The 19,736-nt window shown below is 44.6% G+C and overlaps 1 protein-coding gene across 3 annotated transcripts in view; it reads left to right on the top strand.

The window, feature by feature from the left end:
* The window catches only part of apaf1 (apoptotic peptidase activating factor 1), a 311,250-nt gene that overhangs the window by 118,071 nt on the left and 173,443 nt on the right, over nucleotides 1–19,736 (top strand). For all 3 annotated transcript variants that reach the window (XM_072471565.1, XM_072471564.1, XM_072471566.1), the window contains exon 11: nucleotides 3,124–3,237. In XM_072471565.1, the coding sequence (XP_072327666.1) occupies nucleotides 3,124–3,237 (114 nt within the window). The remainder of the gene's footprint in view (nucleotides 1–3,123; nucleotides 3,238–19,736) is intronic.

Raw genomic sequence — 19,736 nt, 5'->3', positions numbered from 1 at the left:
AGAGGGATCTAGGTGTCCATGTACATAGATCCCTGAAAGTTGCCACCCAGGTTGATAGGGTTGTGAAGAAGGCCTATGGAGTGTTGGCCTTTATTGGTAGAGGGATTGAGTTGCGGAGTCGGGAGGTCATGTTGCAGCTGTACAGAACTCTGGTACGGCCGCATTTGGAGTATTGCGTACAGTTCTGGTCACCGCATTATAGGAAGGACGTGGAGGCTTTGGAGCGGGTGCAGAGGAGATTTACCAGGATGTTGCCTGGTATGGAGGGAAAATCTTATGAGGAAAGGCTGATGGACTTGAGGTTGTTTTCGTTGGAGAGAAGAAGGTTAAGAGGAGACTTAATAAAGGCATACAAAATGATCAGGGGGTTGGATAGGGTGGACAGTGAGAGCCTTCTCCCGCGGATGGATATGGCTGGCACGAGGGGACATAACTTTAAACTGAGGGGTAATAGATATAGGACAGAGGTCAGAGGTAGGTTCTTTACGCAAAGAGTAGTGAGGCCGTGGAATGCCCTACCTGCTACAGTAGTGAACTCGCCAACATTGAGGGCATTTAAAAGTTTATTGGATAAACATATGGATGATAATGGCATAGTGTAGGTTAGATGGCTTTTGTTTCGGTGCAACATCGTGGGCCGAAGGGCCTGTACTGCGCTGTATTGTTCTATGTTCTATGTTCTATCTTAAACACCCCCACCCCAACCCTTAAACACCACCCTCACAAACCCTCAGTTAGAACAACTTTTCAGCTTGTACAAAGGTCCACGCCTCTTCAGGCGTTTCAAAGTAGTAATGTTGGTCCTTGTATGTAACCCACAGTCGCGCTGGCTGCAGCATTCCAAATTTCACTCCTTTCCGATGCAGCACCGCTTTGGCCCGGTTGAAACCCGCTCTCCGCTTGGCAACCTCCGTGCTCCAGTCCGGGTATATTCGGATCTCTGCATTGTCCCACTTGCTGCTCCGCTCCTTCTTGGCCCATTTCAGGACCCTCTCTCTGTCCGTAAACCGGTGAAATCTCACCACCATCGTCCTTGGCGGCTCAGTTGCCTTGGGCTTCCTCGCCAGCACCCGGTGTGCCCCGTCCAGCTCCAGCGCCCTCGAAGGGGCATCCGCGCCTATCATCGCCCCGATCATCGTGCCCGCGTATGCCGTGGCATCGGCCCCCTCCACTCCTTCTGGGAGACCCAGGATCCTCAGATTATTTCTCCTCGACCTGTTCTCCAGGTCTTCGAGTCTTCCCGCCCATTTCTTGTGTTCGCCTCGTGCCGCTCCACTCTCACCGCCAGGCCCAAGAGCTCGTCCTCATTCTCACTCACTCTTTTCTGGACCTCCTGGATCTTCACCTTGTGGGCCTTCTGGGTTATCCCTAGTCCTTCAATTACCGCCGCCATTTTGTTTTTTTTCCCTCGCTTCTCCCGCTGCTCCAATGCTGCTTTTTTGGCCGTTGCACTTTGGGTCCGGTCCATAAAAGTCGGTAGGGGACCTCTCTCTCCTCTTCCCCACGGGTTGTCTGTAAAAAAAAAAAAAATTCCATTGGGGCTCCTCTAGCGAGCCCGAAAGTCCATAATCGCGGGAGCTGCCGAATCGTGCGGCTTAGCTCCGCATAGCCGCAACCGATACCATCCTCTGGCATGTTGAAGGTACCAAGTGACGGTTACTATGTTTTCCTCTAGTGTGGAGAGATAATAAGGTGATAAAGTTTTACGAAGCAATTGTTACATGTTCCTATCAACCAACTGAAAGGCCCTTCTTTCAGAAGCTTGGGAGAAGGTCCCCATCAACACCTTCCCTCTTTTCCCTCTCAGTTGGAGTTGGTGAGTGGTTTGGCAAAAGAAGGTTAAAATACAATTTTGAAAAAAAGGATGGCATCTAATTTAATCTTGAGTGGGATCTTTAATTGAGTAAAATTCTCTATATGATTAACTTTTTCAATTCAGCTTCCTAATGGAAAATCTATCTGCATGCTACAAATGGAGATGATCGTGAACATTACATCAGAAGATAATGTTTGCATGGAAATGTTCTGCTAGAAATTGAGTTGGTATTTCAAATAAGTTAGTGTACTAAACTCCTCATTTCATAGATTAATAAATTTGCTTTTTCAGAGTTAGAATCTCAGTAATGTAAAGCTTTTCACCAGAAATCTTAAACCTATAATAGTTTTTGGTGTGATTTCAACTTTTCCCATAACTATTAAAATATAATGAATAAAGATGAGCCCTTCTACTTTTTACACAGTACACTGTAGCAGTTAGAAATTAATTAAAAGTATGATCTTGCTTATAGTCTATTGAAATATAGCCTACTTAAATAGAGTCAGGGTGAGAAACATCCAATGGCTTATGTTTATAATAAAATCTTGTGCATTTTTTAGGGCCAGTTTATATAGCATCTATATAATTAATGGCATTTGAGTGAATTTGAGTCCTTTTATTCCCTTCCCTGTGAAAGTCATCATCACATGTACTCCTTCAGCTCCAGGGTCCCAGGTTTGATTCCTGACTTGGGTCACTGTCTGTGCGAGTCTGCACGTTCTCCCCGTGTCTGCGTGGGTTTCCATGCTGAGTTGCCCTTAGTGTCCAAAAGGGCTGGGTGGGGTAATGGGGATAGGGTGGAGGTGTGGGCTTGGGTAGGGTGCTCTTTCTAAGGGCTGGTGCAGACTCGATGGGCTGAATGGCCTCCTTCAGCTCTGTAAATTCTATGATTCAACTGGTAGTGTAAGATGCTGTAGACTATGACTTCAGTTATGACCTAAGTTGGTAACATTCTGAGATTATCTTTCAGGAGACTATACCCAAATTAGGTGATCTTGCCAGTAATCCCTGCTTATACCTCCAAACAAAATGGAGTACAATATGCAAGTTGCCCCATTTAACTGCGCAGAATTGATTAAACTTGTACATCTTGGTTGAACAGCTCTGAATACCAGCAGCAGTTTTAGATTCTTGTCCTGTGCCCTTTTAGTCAATCTGAACATTTTCAATAGAAATTTGTGCTTCATACGTTGTCTTCCTGGCAACTAATAATGTGGATTGCCCCTTGATCTCCTGAGTATGGATTCTAGTTTACCTTTGTGTTATCAGATAAAAACGTGCTGAATGTTCTAAATGTTTTTTTACAGGAACTCTATTCACTCTTGTTTTCAATGGATTGGATAAAGGCCAAGACCAAACTGATGGGCCCAGCCCAGTTGATAAATGACTTTGTGGAATACAGGCACATACTGGATGAAGAGGTATGTTTCACAAAAACGTGAGATATCTGTTGCATATGGGAGCATTTGCTAAACTCTTGCTTGGAGAGTTGGTTAAGGAACGGTTCAAGTCAAATTACCGTAGTAAATTTCTGTGGATGCTGGAAATCTGAAAAAAAATCTCAGCCAATCAGTTAACATTTTTGGCCAGAGAAACAGAGAGAATCTGTCTCTCTCTCTCCATTGATACTTCCTGATCTGCTAAATATTTCTACTAAGTTTTCTGTTGTTTATATCTTGCCATTAGCTGTTGTTCTAAATTGTGTATTTGTAGAATTATCTTCTGCTTCCAATCATTGGGCAACTTTGATCAGAAATACAACAAAGGCTCCATTGAGAGCATTCATAAATAAAATTAACATGGGTGAATTGTGATTTATTTTTGTTTTTTCTTGAAGGAGTGACATTCGGTCAACTTGAGACTTGAGTATATAATCTAGGTTATACTTTAGTGCAATATTAAGGGAGTGCTGTTAAGTGTCAGATAAGAGATTAAACCAAAGTCCCTGTCTGCTTTCTAGGGGAGACAGAAAAGACCCCATGACATTATTTGAAGGATAGCGCCACAGTTCTCTAGGTATCCTGGCTAACATTTAGACATCAACCAACCGTATAATTTTCCTGATCATTTATCTCATTGCCATGTATGGGACCTTGCAGTGTGCAGATTAGATGCTACTGTTACAATTATGAGGTTTATAACATTTTGGGACTATAACTTTAAATTCAGGAGAAGTGAAAAGGGATCATGTGACCTTTCTGGACTGCAAGCATAGATAGTTAAATTGTCAGAGATCGAAGAAGGCTTGGATTGTTTTACTGAGAGGAAAGTGCATGGAGACTATGGCTGTAGTCTCGAGTTCAAAATGAAAAGACCCAAACTCCCAAAGTTCCAAAATGATGTTGAAAGCACTGAGTTGTAAGCAATTCTGCTGTAAACAGGCCATTTACTTCTAAGGTTAAAGAGGGTTGGTCTGTCAAGGAGTTTATTAGCATTTCTACCTAGAAACAAGGTTATGTGTTTCATGTTGCAGTAGGGCAGAGGAAGTCATTTTTGCGATCAGGTTACAGGTTTCCTTGTATATCAGTTGTCACAGATGGACAGAGGTTCTGCATGGTCAGCAAAGAGAAAGGTTATTGGGCTTTATCAGCCACCGGAGCCAGATGCAGGAGGGAGACAGTCTCTTCTTGAAGAGGCGCATCTTGCAGCCATCCAAGGATTCCAGACATTCACCCTGGCATAACAGGGGAAGAATATTAGTTGGAATAGGGATTAGACCCACATGCCGTGGGTCTGGAGTCACATGTAAGCCACACCTGGTAAGGATGGCAGATTTCCTTCCATAATATTAATAGGAATTGAATGGCTGATACAAGGAACTCTCCAAAAACTGAGGAAAATGCCTGGAGATGGCCACTCGAAGTAACTACTCGACAAAATGGCAAATACTTAAACACATTGGAAGCTGGGAGCAACTGCAGTCTGTGTGCTAAGGACGATAATTTCATCCAGTGTGAAATGGGTGATCAGTATACAAGGACAATACCACTTTCTGTACTTTAAATTCAGACAAAATTAATCGTGTTTTTTAGTTATTTGTTACAGTAAAAGTTTGAAACATCAAACCGTGTGTTATTCTTTCAGCTATCAGCTGGAAGTTCAAATCTCTTTTTAACAGTTATGGGTCTCTACAGAGATCATAAACACTCCATGAAGTGCTTTGGGAAGTTTTGAGGCCATAAAAGAGAATATATAGATGCAAGTTCTTTCTAATTAAAAATACTTTAAAGGACACAGAGCAAGAAAATCAAATTAGACCACATCTGTGTGAAACCTAGGAACAACACAGACATGATGGCCACCTTTTGTACCAACATTTCTATGCAAGAGACTAGTATTTAAAGGAGTTTCAGAAGTACAAGATCTATATCTGAAAACTTGAAGATAATAAAATTTACCAATATTAAAAGAAAAGAATGGCAATAAATGAAGAAATATATGACGATAGCCATAGAAGTTCGCAGAGATCTGTTTGTGTTCATTGCTACTTATACCATTCATAAAGCTAAAATGAAGGCAATTAATCTTTGTAATAAGTAAAACGTGTGACGCAACAAGTGCTGAAAACAGCATTAAGGTTTGATCCAAATTCAGCTAGACGTAGACCAAATAGGTTAAGAATCTGAGACTGATGGACTTCAATGTGAATATGAATATAACAAATGTAGAGTTGCTTATGATGAAGACATATAGTGCATGATATATGTTGCTAAAGCTGGAAAAGAAGCTTAGTGTGACCATTGACTCTTGAAAATGTCCAGTTAATTTACACCAATAATATGGGCCGTTTAATTGTGAGTCAAGTCTATTATTCTGTATGGTATAGGGTTCAATAGCTCTGACATGCTGAATGAGTTAACTTGGCTGCTTCTTGGATGGAAATATCTGCAATTGTGTGGTTATAACTAGATAGACCAGTGTTGCGCCCAATTTTGAAATATTGTGTGCAATATTGACACCTTGCCTTCAAAATGACAACGATTTGTTTGCCATGTGCAATGATGAGCCCAGTAACAATGAGGATGATTCTGGAATTGTGTTCAAAATTATTTGTTCCACAGGAATGGAGGTAAAATGTTTCAGCTCTTGAAAATGCGGAGAAGAATGGATAATATACTGTCATGGAGTGAATGGCAGAACTAAAGGACAAATTAGCATGTGCCCACCTTGCAAGAGAGCATGTGCTTAACATAAATCCATGTCTAAAGCAGGTTTTTTATTCATTCGTGAAATGTGGGCACTGCTGGCTGGGCCAGCATTCATTGCTGGGGCAGCACGGTAGCACAATGGTTAGCAATGTTGCTTCACAGCACCATGGTCCCAGGTTCGATTCCCGGTTTGGGTCACTCTCTGTGCGGAGTCTGCACGTTCTCCCTGTGTCTGCGTGGGTTTCCTCTGGCTGCTCCAGTTTCTCCCACAAGTCCCGAAAGACGTGCTGTTAGGTAGTTTGGACATTCTGAATTCTCCCTCAGTGTACCCGAACAGGAGCCGGAATGTGGCGACGAGGGGCTGTTCACAGTAACTTCATTGCAGTGTTAATGTAAGCCTACTTGTGACAATAAAGATTATTATTGCCTATCCCCTAATTGCCCATGGTCTGAGTGGCTTATTAGGTAATTTCAGAGGGCATTAAGAGTCAAACACATGACGTGGGTCTGCAGTCACATGTAAGCCACACCTGGTAAGGATGGCAGATTTCCTTCCATAAAGGACATTAGTGAAGCAAATTAGTTTTTACAACAAGCGGCAATGGTTTCATGATTCGCCTTTAATTCCAGATTTTTAAAATTGAAATCAAATTTCACCATTTGCTATGGTTGCATTACCCTGAGTCTCTGGATTGCTAGTCCAGTGACAATACCTCAATGCCACTACAAACTTTGCGGAGTAGTTTGTAGTTTGAAGTGTACATAGCTGCTAGCGGGCGAGCTAGCGGGGGGGGGGGGGGGGGGGGGGGGGGCGCACACCTCCCTATTAGAGGGAAATTCATTACTTAAAGAATATCTGATTTATTCAGTTTTTCATTTTGTCCCAAAATAATTGTTCTGCTGTACAGTGCATGCTTGAGAGCACCGCCTGATCCCCATTGGACCTTAATTGATTTTAGTTTCAGGATCTATACTTTCCACCCACCCATGCACCATGTGTCCAGTCTAAACAACCCCCCACCCCACAACTGCTACATCCAGTCTTCACACTTACCATTCACTCCCAGTCCCTCCAGTCACCACATTCCTACTCCCCCTTGAACACTCCATTCTCCACACTCTTCCCCCTTTCAATCCCTCCAGTTTTCACACACTTCCCTCTTGCTTCCTACCTCAAGCCTCTCCTCTCCCTCCTACCAAACTCGTCTCTCCCTCCTTCCAAACTCTCCCCTCCCTCCTACCAAACTCGCCCCTCCCTCCAACTCTCCCCCTCTAGCCCATCCCTCCCTCTTGCCCATCCCTCCAACCAGCCTCTCCCTCCCACCAGCCTCTCCCTCCAACCAGCCTCTCCCTCCAACCAGCCTCTCCCTCCCAACAGCCTCGTTCGCTCGCTCCCTCCCAATACGCTCTCCCGGCTCTGGGCCTCACCAAGTGCACTACAAGCGTGGTGCTGACCTCGTGGGGCTCCTCGCGGATGTTATCGCTGACCTCTTTCCTCACGGGCTTTCTCGCCAACCTCAATTCTCGCGGGTCACCTCCCTGACCGTGCTCCTTGCCGACCTCGCTCCTCGCGGGTCTCTTCGCCGACCTCACTCCTCGCGGGCCTCCTTGCCGACCTCGCGCCTCACAGGCCTCTTAGCTGTCCCAGCTCCTCGCAGGCCTAGCTCCTCACAGGCCTCTTGCTGACCTCGCTCCTCACAGGCCTCTTGCTGACCTCGCTCCTCACGGGTCTCCTTGCCGGCCGCGCTGCTCAGAGACCTTTTCGACGACCTCGCTGCTCGGTGGCCTCCTCGTCGACCTCGGTCTTCGCAAGCCCCTTCACCGACCTCGCTCCTCATGGGCGTCTTCGGCGACCTCGCTCCTCAGTGGCCTCTTCGCTGACCTCACACCTTGCGGGCTACCATGATCTGCCCTGCTCAAAGAACAAGAACAAAGAAAAGTACAGCACAGGAACAGGCCCTTCGGCCCTCCAAGCCTGCGCCGACCATGCTGCCCGTCTAAACTGAAATCTTCTCCACTTCCTGGGTCCGTATCCCTCCATTCCCATCCTATTCATGTATTTGTCAAGATGCCCCTTAAATGTCACTATCGTCCCTGCTTCCACCACCACCTCTGGCAGCGAGTTCCAGGCACCCACTACCCTCTGTGTAAAAAAAAAAAAAAAAAAAAAAAACTTGCCTTGTACATCTCCTCTAAACCTTTCCCTTCGCACCTTAAACCTATGCCCCCTAATAATTGACCCCTCTACCCTGGAAAAAGCCTCTGACTATCCACTCTGTCTATGCCCTCAGAATTTTGTAGACCTCTATCAGGTCGCACCTCAACCTCCGTCGTTCCAGTGAGAACAAACCGAGTTTATTCAATTGCTCCTCATAGCTAATGCCCTCCATATCAGGCAACATCCTGGTAAATCTCTTCTGCACCCTCTCTAAAGCCTCCACATCCTTCTGGTAGTGTGCCGACCAGAATTGAACACTATACTCCAAGTGTGGCCTAACTAAGGTTCTATACAGCTGCAACATGACTTACCAATTCTTATACTCAATGCCCCGGCCAATGAAGGCAAGCATGCCGTATGCCTTCTTGACTACCTTCTCCACCTGTGTTGCCCCTTTCAGTGACCTGTGGACCTGTACACCTAGATCACTCTGACTGCCAATACTCTTGAGTGTTCTACCATTCACTGTATATTCCCTACCTGTATTAGACCTTCCAAAATGCATTACCTCACATTTATCCGGATCAAACTCCATCTGCCATCTCTCCACCCAAGTCTCCAAACGATCTAAATCCTGCTGTATCCTCTTGACAGCCCTCATCGCTATCCGCAATTCCACCAACCTTTATGTCGTCTGCAAACTTACGAATCAGACCAGTTACATTTTCCTCCAAATCATTTATGTATACGATGAACAGTAAAGGTCCCAGCACTGATCCCTGCGGAATACCACTAGTCACAGCCCTCCAATCAGAAAAGCACCCTTCCATTGCTACTCTCTGCTTCTGTGACCTAGCCAGTTCTGTATCCATCTTGCCAGCTCATCCCTGATCCCATGTGACTTCACCTTTTCTACCAGTCTGCCATGAGGGACCTTGTCAAAGGCCTTACTGAAGTCCATATAGACACCATCCACTGCCCTACCTGCATCAATCATCTATGTGACCTCTTTGAAAAACTCTATCAAGTTAGTGAGACACGACCTCCCCTTCATAAAACCGTGCAGCCTCTCGCTAATACTGTAGCCACCTGGGTTGGCCACTTCCCGACTTAAATTGGAGAACCGCAAAGGCTGAAGGGAAATTCAGCCAACACAGGCAAAGACGAGCAAATGCAGAAATCATGTATATTGAAACCTGCAAAACAGCCAGACAGGACTGAAACCAGCAGTAATCTGCATAGTAATGCAGCAGCCATCTGCATAGTAATGAGCGATTCCAAGGCACAATGGCAACAGTTAAGGTGAAAAAAGCCAAGCCAGACTCCTCGGTGCCAGCAGGAGCCAAGACAAAGGAAGGCCAACGGACACTGAGGAACCGCCCAGCGATCAGGGAACCGCTCCAGCATTGGAGAAATCGATCCAAGTGATCGGAAAGTAGTCCAATCACTTGGAACCAGGTACGGGGTCCGCCCTGAACGGCGCGAAGCCCCTGGGGACTATAAAGTAAAGCCCCCAAGTTCAAATCGTCCTTTGGCAGGGTCACTCAGCAGCTTGAACCAACCTTTGACAGTGACCTGCCTCGCTGCTGCCAACCAAGTAAGTCGCAAGTCAACGCTCGCTACGAGATAGGCGCTCCTAGCTACCAGTCCATACCAGCTTTTGAATCCTGCAGACTCAGGACCTGAACAAAAGGCCATTTGTTCCCCATACCTGTTGGGCCAGTCCGAAGCTAAGTATTGGCCTTTTAGTGATAGGAATAGTCTAGAAAGTAGTGTTTATGCATGAGTAGTGATTTACTGTGTATAATAAATGTGTTTTGATTCGAATCTTACTAATTGGTGTGTTGAGTTATTGATCATTACTTGAACTTGAACCGCGTGGCGGTATCATAAAGATACCTGGCAACTCTAGAGCAAAGGTTAAAGAAACAGAGCAAATTACGAATTAAGAGCCAACCAAAGTTAGCAACAATACGTCCATTTGCTTCCAAATGGGAGTAGATCCTGTTTCGAAGAATTCTCTCCAATAATTTCCCTACCACTGACGTATGCTCATCGGCCTGCAGTTCCCTGGATTATCCTTGCTACCCTTCTTAAACATCAATTTCCAATATTTACAGGGCCACCCCAAATAATGGCACATGGTTTCCTGCCAGCACTGTAAACTGGGATCTTCAGCAGGTGGTGGGAGGGGGACTGAAGTGAGGGAAAAAGAGCGAGGGGAATGAGGTGCCTGGTGGCATGGAGAGGAAAGAGGAGGCAGTGAGAGAGGTTGGGTGGGAATGGAGCAGCGGGGAGCATGTAGGGGGTCTGCAAGGGGCATGTAATCCCACACACCATTCATAATCAGCTGGAATTTAGGAAACCTTTGGCTGTATATAGTCACATTTTGTTGTGATCACTATAAGATGGTAATTGATGAAATTATGCCAGTTGATAACTATCTTTTGACATCGCAACTATGTTTCTGAGTGAAAATGAAATAGAATGGAAGATAGCTGATTGCTTCTGAGTATAAATGATATCAAATGGGTGTCTTGTCTTTGTGGAGATTGCACTTTCTCCACATGTCTGCGTGGGTTTCCTCCGGGTGCTCCGGTTTCCTCCCATAGTCCAAAGATGTGCAGGTTAGGTGGATTAGCGATATAAATTTCCCCTTAGTGTCCAAAGGTGTGCAGGTTGGGTGGGGTTATTGGGTTACGGGAATAGGGTGGGGGAGTGGACCTGGTTGAATGCGCTTTTGGATGTTCGGTGCACACCTGATGGGCTGAATGTCCTCTTTCTGCACTGTAGAAACTCTTATTTAATTCTATGATTAGAGAACAATTGACGTCAAATGGTGGCATTATGATGGTAATCGAATACAGTTGACATAAAATTAAAATTATGTCACATGATATAAACAATTTGGGTAGGTCGTGTCGCAATAAAAAGGCGCACATGTACTATTTAGAAAGGGGACAATTATCGCTTCTCTGCCTTTCTGGCGAAGATCAAACATCGGATCAATTCCAGGATGAGGTGCAATGCCGTTTCTGGTCAGCTTGGATCCTGTATGTCTCTTGTGGAGACCGTGAATTGGCTTCAATTTGAATTGGGTTTTGGAGCAAGCAATGAGATCAATTAAGGGTTTGCCCTGTCTGCTCTGCACATTGGCTTTGTAACTTTAAGGATGGGATAACATTTTTAAAAAATGAAAAAAAAGAAAGGGGACAGTTGACGATGGTTGATTAATTAATGCTCATTGTTGCTTTAATGCTTTATATAAAAATTGTAGTTAGTAAACAAGTTATTGATCTTCCTAACTCATTAGCATATTTTTTACATAAATATATAATATGTGTGTATGCCTACATATATTTTATAAAGCATATAATAATAATCGCTTATTGTCACAAGTAGGCTTCAATGAAGTTACTGTAAAAAGCCACATTCTGTCGCCTGTTCGGGGAGGCCAATGCGGGAATTGAACCCGCGCTGCTGGCCTTGTTCTGCATTACAAGTCAGCTGTTTAGTCCACTGTGCCAAACCAACCCCTTATGGCAGATGAGGGAGGAATTTATTTACTCAGAGTGGTTTAGAATTCTCTATCCCAGAGAGCTGGTGGAAACTCAGTCATAGAGTATGTTTACAGCAGAATTTAATAGTTTTCTAGATAGTAAGCATCAAGGGATATGGGGATAGTGTGGAAAAATGGCATTGAGGGAGATGTTTAACCATGATCTAGTTGAATGGCAGATGGGGCCAAATGGCTGACTCCTCTTGTTTCCTATCTTCCTATAGCATATTCAAAATTCACCACGCTCCATGTTCCCCACTTTGCATTATTTCAGTTTATTAGTTTCCTTTATAAATAGCTAAATTGTGAACAGTTCAATGCTCTATGGATTCTGAAACTTTAACTAGTTGGTGCAATGACCAAAGCTATTTTGAATGTTCTTAAATGTTATAAATGGCCAACTTTCAAAGACTTCTTGGTTCTGTTGACAGCTGTTGATGTGTAGAACTGTGCTGTCTGCTAGTCTGTCATCTCTAATTTTTTGATTTTCATTACATTTGCTAGTTACTGTCTCTTGTTCTTCAATAATTGGCATGTTAGGAACACTGTATCCCACTGTTACAAACAAACATATTTTTCTCCATAAATGTTTTCTTGAGGATTTGATAATTGGCTTCCTTCTGTCAGATCCAAAGTTTCTGCCTAACTGGACATCCCGAGAGTGGTGAGTTGGAAATACCAAGTTGTCAACAAGTAATAACTAAATATTTCAGCTGGTCTTTTTTTTTCTCACATTTGACAAGTGATTTTCTTTTGTCTGAGAATTCATTCAGGAAACGGATAAGTTGGCAGTGGGTCTCCACATCATCCTGGGAAAGGAAACGTTTCCACATCCACTTGGATATCTATTTTTTCCCCCAGGTCTTTAATCTTGTTTGCTATCAGAGTAAATCTCTGTGCACCTTATTAGTACTTCTAGAGGTTCCTTTATCTCACAGTTCATGCTGATGAAGAACATTATTTTACTTAGTGAAGCAGTCGGGACAGAAGCACATTCGGTGTAAATTTGATAGTTTCAGAATTGTGAACTAGGACCTTACACTACAGATCTCCAGCCTAGAGAGGCAAATTAACTAAAGCACTCCCAGCCTCAGTGATTCACGTTACCACAGGCAGTGTTCAGTTTGTATTAGCTCTGATTCTTTGTGTGCCCGGATTGCTATTTTGCAGTATTCCCGGTGCTGCTTCTAAATTGACAAAATGCAGTAGGACCTAACAGACTTTTTGGCTTACAAGAAACACAGCAATTACAAATGAAGTATGGTGGCAGCTCGGAGCTGGAATCCAGGCTTTCAGTGCCAGAGCATAATGTAATGAAGCTATAGATACGCAGAACCTGGCGAGCATATTCCTCCCTAAATCCACTCTGGCGAGCATATTCCTCCCTAAATCCACTACAAAATGCAGATTAACTGATCATTATTCTTATGCTGTTTGTGGGATCTTTGAATTGTGCAAAATGGATGTCGCATTTGCCTACCTAACTGTTCCATTTATATGTGAAACATTTTGAAATTCCAGGTGTATGTTTAAATCTTTAGGGGTAGCAAAAGCTTTGAATGAAGTTTTTGATCACTGGGTGTGATCCTGTTTGCTGAGCTCCTGATAAATAGATTTCATATATTCTGAATCATTTCTGATTCCTTATAGGCATGTGAATTTTTGAAAATTGAAACAATTGATTCGCTTTTGAAACCAGTTCCCTTTTTGATTTCATAGTGTTTATAGCAAGAGTACATTGCTGTATTAATGTCCAGTATGTTTGCATAGGGAACAGTAAGGTATTAAGGGGTTAACACGGTCTTGGACTGAGGATGTCAAATTGTCTTGTTGAATTTCTACCGGATTTGACGAACCGTTTCCTCCTGTCAGATTCTGGTTTATTTTGAACTGCGTCCCCTGGAAACAGGGTGTTCAAGACATAATAATAAAAGCACAAAGTGCTGGAAAAGCTCAGAGGGCCGGGCAGCATCTGGGGAGAGAGCAAGAAACAGATTTGAGGGAGTTTTTTTTTACACCTTGAAGGTCGTTTTTTTTGTTAAAATTTAGAGTACCCAATTATTTTTTCCAATTAAGGGGCAATTTAGCATGGCCAATCCACCTAACCTGCACATCTTTGGGTTGTGGGGGTGAAACCCATGCAGACACGGGGAGAATGTGCAAACTCCACACGGACAGTGACCCAGGGCCGGGATTCGAACCCGGGTCCTCAGCGCCGTAGGCAGCAATGCTAACCACTGTGCCACCATGCTGCCCCTGATTTGAGGGAGTTAACGCTTTAAATATAATATGACCCTTTTTCAGAACTGTGTGTTTGAATGTTCAAGATATTAACTTGGCACTGGGGTAACAGAGAAATAAATGCTGGGGTTTATTTTCTTGCATTTGACAAGTAATTGTCTCATGTTTGACTCGTCACTTAGAAAATATATTTGCTTGGAATGATATGCTCTGCAACGTGGGAACGTAAACTTCACTTCTATTAAAACACTTAAGGATCTGATCCTGGCAACAAATGGCCCTTTTAGTTGGAGTTACTGTCCTTGACTTTGTTCCTGTGCATAACATCCATGCCAATTAGTAGTAGTTGGCAAAGTAAGTGGGACTCCAGATTGCTTGCCAGTTATAATTATTCATTCACATTGAGATATGAGCCAGAAGGCTTTAACCATAGGTTTATAATGAAAAGGATTGCGCCTTCTTACTGCTCATAACAAAAGCTGTGTTGTCCTTTTTTGGAGAATGGGAGGGGCAGGAGTGGGGAACATTTTTTTCCACAAGGTAAACCAGGAAGCATTGGCTGCTTGAAGTTTTAATGTCAGTCATGGGGTTTATAGTCTCCCGTAGCATTAAACAGAATTAGGAGCGAAACCAAAATATGTGAGTTGAGCTTAATGGTCCTCGCAATAAATGAAATTGTCACAAGTAGGCTTCAAATGAAGTCACTGTGAAAAGCCCCTAGTTGCCACATTCCGTCGCCTGTTTGGGGAGGCTGGTACGGGAATTGAACCTGTGCTGCTGGCCTGCCTTGGTCTGCTTTAAAAGCCAGCTATTTAGTCCACTGTGCTAAACCAGCCCCAGTTAAGATGTGGGGCGGGATTCTCCGTCCCGCCACACCTATTTTCTGGTGCGCCGTGCCCCCGCCTGCAGCGGCATCCTCCATCCAGCCAGCCGGCCAATGGGGTTTCCCATTGTGGGCACCCCCATGCCATTGGGAAATCCGCAGGCGTGGGTGCACTGCTGGCGAAACAGGATCCCACCGATGGAGAATCCAGCCTGTGAACTTTAAAAAAAATAAGTTTAGTGTACCCAATTCATTTTTTTTTCGAATTAAGGGGCAATTTAGCGTGGCCAAACTACCTACCTTGCACATCTTTGGGTTGTGGGGGCGAAACCCACGCAAACACGGGGAGAATATGCAAACTCCACATGGACAGTGACCCGGAGCCGGGATCGAACTGGGGACCTCAGGCCGTGTGGCAGCAGAGCTAACCCACTGCACCACCATGCTGCCCGTGAACATTTTAGAACATGTGGTGATACCCATGGATTCTGCCGGAGAAGGTGATGTTGAAGGTTATTTTCTATACCTCTTGCTAATCCAGCCTCCGTCAAGAGTGGCTTACGTATTGATCCAAGACCCCTTTCAGGTAAACACAGTGTGCTGAATGGAGATGTGTCTGCGTTTGGAGAAGAAGAAAAAAGCCCTAGCAGTTGGCATGTGCTGGAAAATAGTCAATTTTATGAAAATTAATGATAGTTGTGTAGCGTTTGAGTAACTGCCTAGCCCAGGCCCACTGTCTACACTTGCTGCAAAGTTAAGGATTGCACTGCTTGTAGAAATAATGTTGAGCAGCTGTATGACTGGGATGAGAATGACCATCGAGCACACAGTGAGCAATGTCGCAGAAGTTGAAATAGGCAAATGAACCGGAAGTTGTCCTGTTTTTCGAACTCTAAAAAGCAACCAGCAACATGTGCAGAGTGACTGGGAGAATGCAGATAGCCATTTGATGTTTTGCTTATTGAAAATGCAGTCATACATGAGAGGGCAGAATGACGTTTCTGTACAGGCAATGCTGAAAATGGAAATTGTCACTGAGCTTAGAAATGGTAATGTTCTTTGTGCATTTTTAATGCCATTTGTGGTGCCTTCCTTATTGAATCTGATTTGATTAATCAGACTTTCAGTTCAGTAAATGTCTCCAGTAATTCAAAACCTCTTAAGCTACCAAGCGTTACTAATTACAATGGTTGCCTGAAGGTCTAAATTTAAATTTGCTTCAGGATGACAAGGTGCGGTTGAATTTCTGTCGTTCTCATGCAAGTACGTCCAGGATCCCAACAAAAATAATTTCCATAACATATTGACAGCAAAAATTGTGAATGGTGTATTGTAATAATCTGCTTTTCTAATTAAATTTGCCATACTTATCTATCATTTCCCATTTACCTGACACATTTATCTCTGGTACAGTAACAAGAGACAATAGTCAACAAATTTCTTGTCAGTGGAAGAGCCCCTGTGGCTATGTTATAATGAAACCTGCCCTTGTACGATGTTAAAGGTTAAACATATATCACAGAACACTGTGCAGTAATTACCTGAATATTTAATAAGAAATGACACAGTGAGGCGATGCTGCTAAATATTTCAACATGTGAACCATAGTTCTGAATAATGTAAGAGTCCTTCCTGTTTATATCCTTTGTTCCCATTTCTTTTGTGATACTTTATTATTTTTGACCTTGGACCCATAATCGGATGGTGCATTTAAGCAGAAGACTCCCAAGTTGAAGCCCCTGCTTGGCAGGTTACTATGTTCCCAGGATTTGGTTTTGGAAAGGAGAAGTCCGAGCCTTTGGCACCAAGTGGATCTTGAGATCAAGGTTTTGAGGGTGTCGGATTGATTGGGTAACTGGCAACCGGTGGATTGGCCAGGGACAGTGTTCTGCCTGACAACAGTCAGTGATTGGTTCCTGTATGATGCTTTCTGAGAGAACTGGGAAGACGTGTTTAAACCTTTGAAGCGAAAGGATCTCTATCTCCCTCCCTCCTTCCCTCCCTCGTTTGCTCACTCTCTCTCAAATGATTCCTGGGCGTCAGAGGTTAAGATATGAGGCGAGATAAACAAATTAAGCTTGTTTTGTCTGGAATTTAGAATGTTAAAGAGTGATCTGATCAAGTCTTCAAGAGAGGCGGGGTGATGCAGGCTCGATGGACCAAATGGCCGTCTCCTGCACTGTAGGGTTTCTATGATATTAACAGGAAAAGACAGGGTAGATAAAGCAAAACTGTTTCCACTGGTTGGAGATTCTAGAACTAGGGGGCATGTCTGAAAATTAGGGCCGATCCATTCAGGAGAGATGTTAGGAAGCACTTCTACACACACTGGGTGGTAGAGGTTTGGAACTCTCTCCCACAAATGGCAATTGATGCGAGATCAGTTGTTAATTTTAAATCTGAGATAGATACATTTTTGTTAAGCAAAGGCATTCAGAGATTATGGGCCAAAGTCAGTTGTATGGAGTTAGGCCACAGATCAGCCATGATCTCATTGAATGCACAGCAGGCTTGAGGGGCTGAGTGGCCTACTGCCATTCCTATAAAACCAACCCAAACCTAGAAGGAAGGAGTACCAAAACGAAAGCTGCACTTCAGAAAGACACTAATTGGAAATCATCCCAGTGCATCAAGGAGGGGGGATGGGGGGGGGGGGGGGGTGAGTGTTGGGTCAGAGGTATTAGACAGTCATTTGCATGTTCTGTCAGTTTAATTATGAAACTGCACAATAAAAGGTTACTTGTGTTAAAGTTACAAACCTGGTGACTGCGGTTTATTCGGCTCAACCAAGGACCTCCGCTATTTTTAAATAAAATCTAATTATACCTGTGTTACGACTAGGTCAAGTGGGGCTGAAATTGACCACACACTAGCCCAGGGTGTCATAATATATCACAGCCCGTGGCAAAATGTGTATGTTTCTTCATAATCAATATTATTCCTATCCTCAGGGAAATCACCCCCCCTTCCTCAAGTAATTGATTCTTAAAAATCAAGAGGGATTCTGGCCTAATTGCAACTATTGTGATCAAATTTTGGCCCCTGATATGTATTTCAAGGTAAGATTTCAGAAGAGATCCAAGACCATACCACTTTTGTAGACATGTTATTGATATGGGACACAGTCTAGATTTAAAAAAAAAAAAAAATTTTTATTAAAGTTTTCACAAAATATCAACAACAAAATGTAAAAGGAACCCAATAGAATTAAATACAAAACAAAACAACCCAGCCCCCCCTCCCCCATATACATAAAAAATAAATTAACACCCGCCGAAACACATAGCAAACATAGCAAATATATATATCCCTCAGAATCCCCCAGTATAGACAAACAAAATAAAATAGAACCCCCCCCCCTCCTGGGTTGCTGCTGCTGCTGACCATTGTCTACCGTTCTGCCAGGAAGTCTAAGAACGGTTGCCACCCGCCTGAAAAACCCTTGCACCGATCCCCTTAAGGCAAATTTCACCCTCTCCAATTTAATAAACCGCGCCATATCATTGATCCAGGATTCTACGCTTGGGGGCCTCTCATCCTTCCACTGAAGAAGAATCCTTCGCCGGGCTACCAGGGACGCAAAGGCCAGAATACCGGCCTCTTTCGCCTCCTGCACTCCCGGCTCCTCTGCCACCCCAAATATTGAGGGCCCCCAGCCCATTTTGACCCTGGATCCTACCACCCTCGACACCGTCCTCGCTACGCCCTTCCAAAATTCCTCCAGCGCTGGGCATGCCCAGAACATATGGGTGTGGTTTGCTGGGCTCCCTGAGCACCTAACACACCTGTCCTCCTCTCCCCCCCCCCCCCCCCCCCCCCAAAAAAAAAAAAAAAAAACGGCTCACCCTTGTCCCCGGCATGTGTGCCCTGTGCAGCACCTTAAACTGTATGAGGCTGAGCCTCGTGCACGAAGAGGAAAAGTTCACCCTCCCTAGGGCATCTGCCCACATCCCCTCCTCGATCTCCTCCCCCAACTCCTCCTCCCACTTAGCTTTCAGCTCCTCCACCGAGGCCTCCTCCTCCTCCTGCATCACCTGGTACATTGCAGAAATCTTCCCCTCTCCAACCCACACCCCCGCGAGCACCCTGTCCTGTACCATGCGTGGCGGCAGCAGCGGGAATTCCCCACTTGCCGCCTGGCAAACGCCCTTACCTGTAGATACCTAAAGGTGTTTCCCGGGGGAGCCCCGTACTTCTCCTCCAGCTCACCCAGGCTGACACAGTCTAGATTAAAGGACTGATGTTGTAGGTACTGGAAAGGGCTGATTCGGGGAGCGGGTCCGGTGCACCGGATTTCGCTTTACATAGATGACTTGCTCTTGTATATCTCAGACCCGTTGGAGGGGATGGTGGAAGTTATGCGGATCTTAGGGGAATTGGTAATTTTTCGGAGTATAAATTGAACATGGGGAAAAGTGAGATGTTCGTGATCCAGGCGAGGGGGCAGGAGAAGAGACTGGGAGAGCTGCCGCTTAGAATGGTAGGAAAGAGCTTTCAATATCTGGAATCCAAGTGGTCCCGGAATGGGAGACCACTGCACAAGTTAAACCTATCCCGGCTCGTAGAACAAATGAAAGAGGACTTTAAGAGCTGGGACATGCTCCCGCTATCACTGGCGGGGAGGGTACAGACCGTGAAAATGAAGGTCCTCCCCAGATTTCTGTTGTCTTTCCAGTGCCTCCCCATCTTCATCCCGAGGGCCTTTTTTCAACAGGTGAAAAAGGTTATTTTGGGCTTTGTGTGGGCGGGTAAAACCCCACGGGTGAAGCAAGTGTAGCTGGAGCGCAGTCGGGGGGAGGGTGAGTTGGTGCTGCCGAACTTCTGGAATTACTACTGGCGGCAAATATAGCCATGATTAGGAAGTGGGTAGTGGGGGAGAGGTCGGTGTGGGAGCGAATGGAGGCAGCATCATGTAAAGACACAAGTTTGGAGCACTGATAACGGCACCCTATCCCATTTTCGCCGGCCCGACACTCCACAAGCCCGGTGGT

Source organism: Scyliorhinus torazame, chromosome 13 (genome assembly GCF_047496885.1).
Source record: "Scyliorhinus torazame isolate Kashiwa2021f chromosome 13, sScyTor2.1, whole genome shotgun sequence".
Lineage (NCBI taxonomy): Eukaryota > Metazoa > Chordata > Chondrichthyes > Carcharhiniformes > Scyliorhinidae > Scyliorhinus > Scyliorhinus torazame.
Note: the sequence above shows the minus strand (reverse complement) of the source record. Positions and strands in the feature narration are given on the sequence as shown.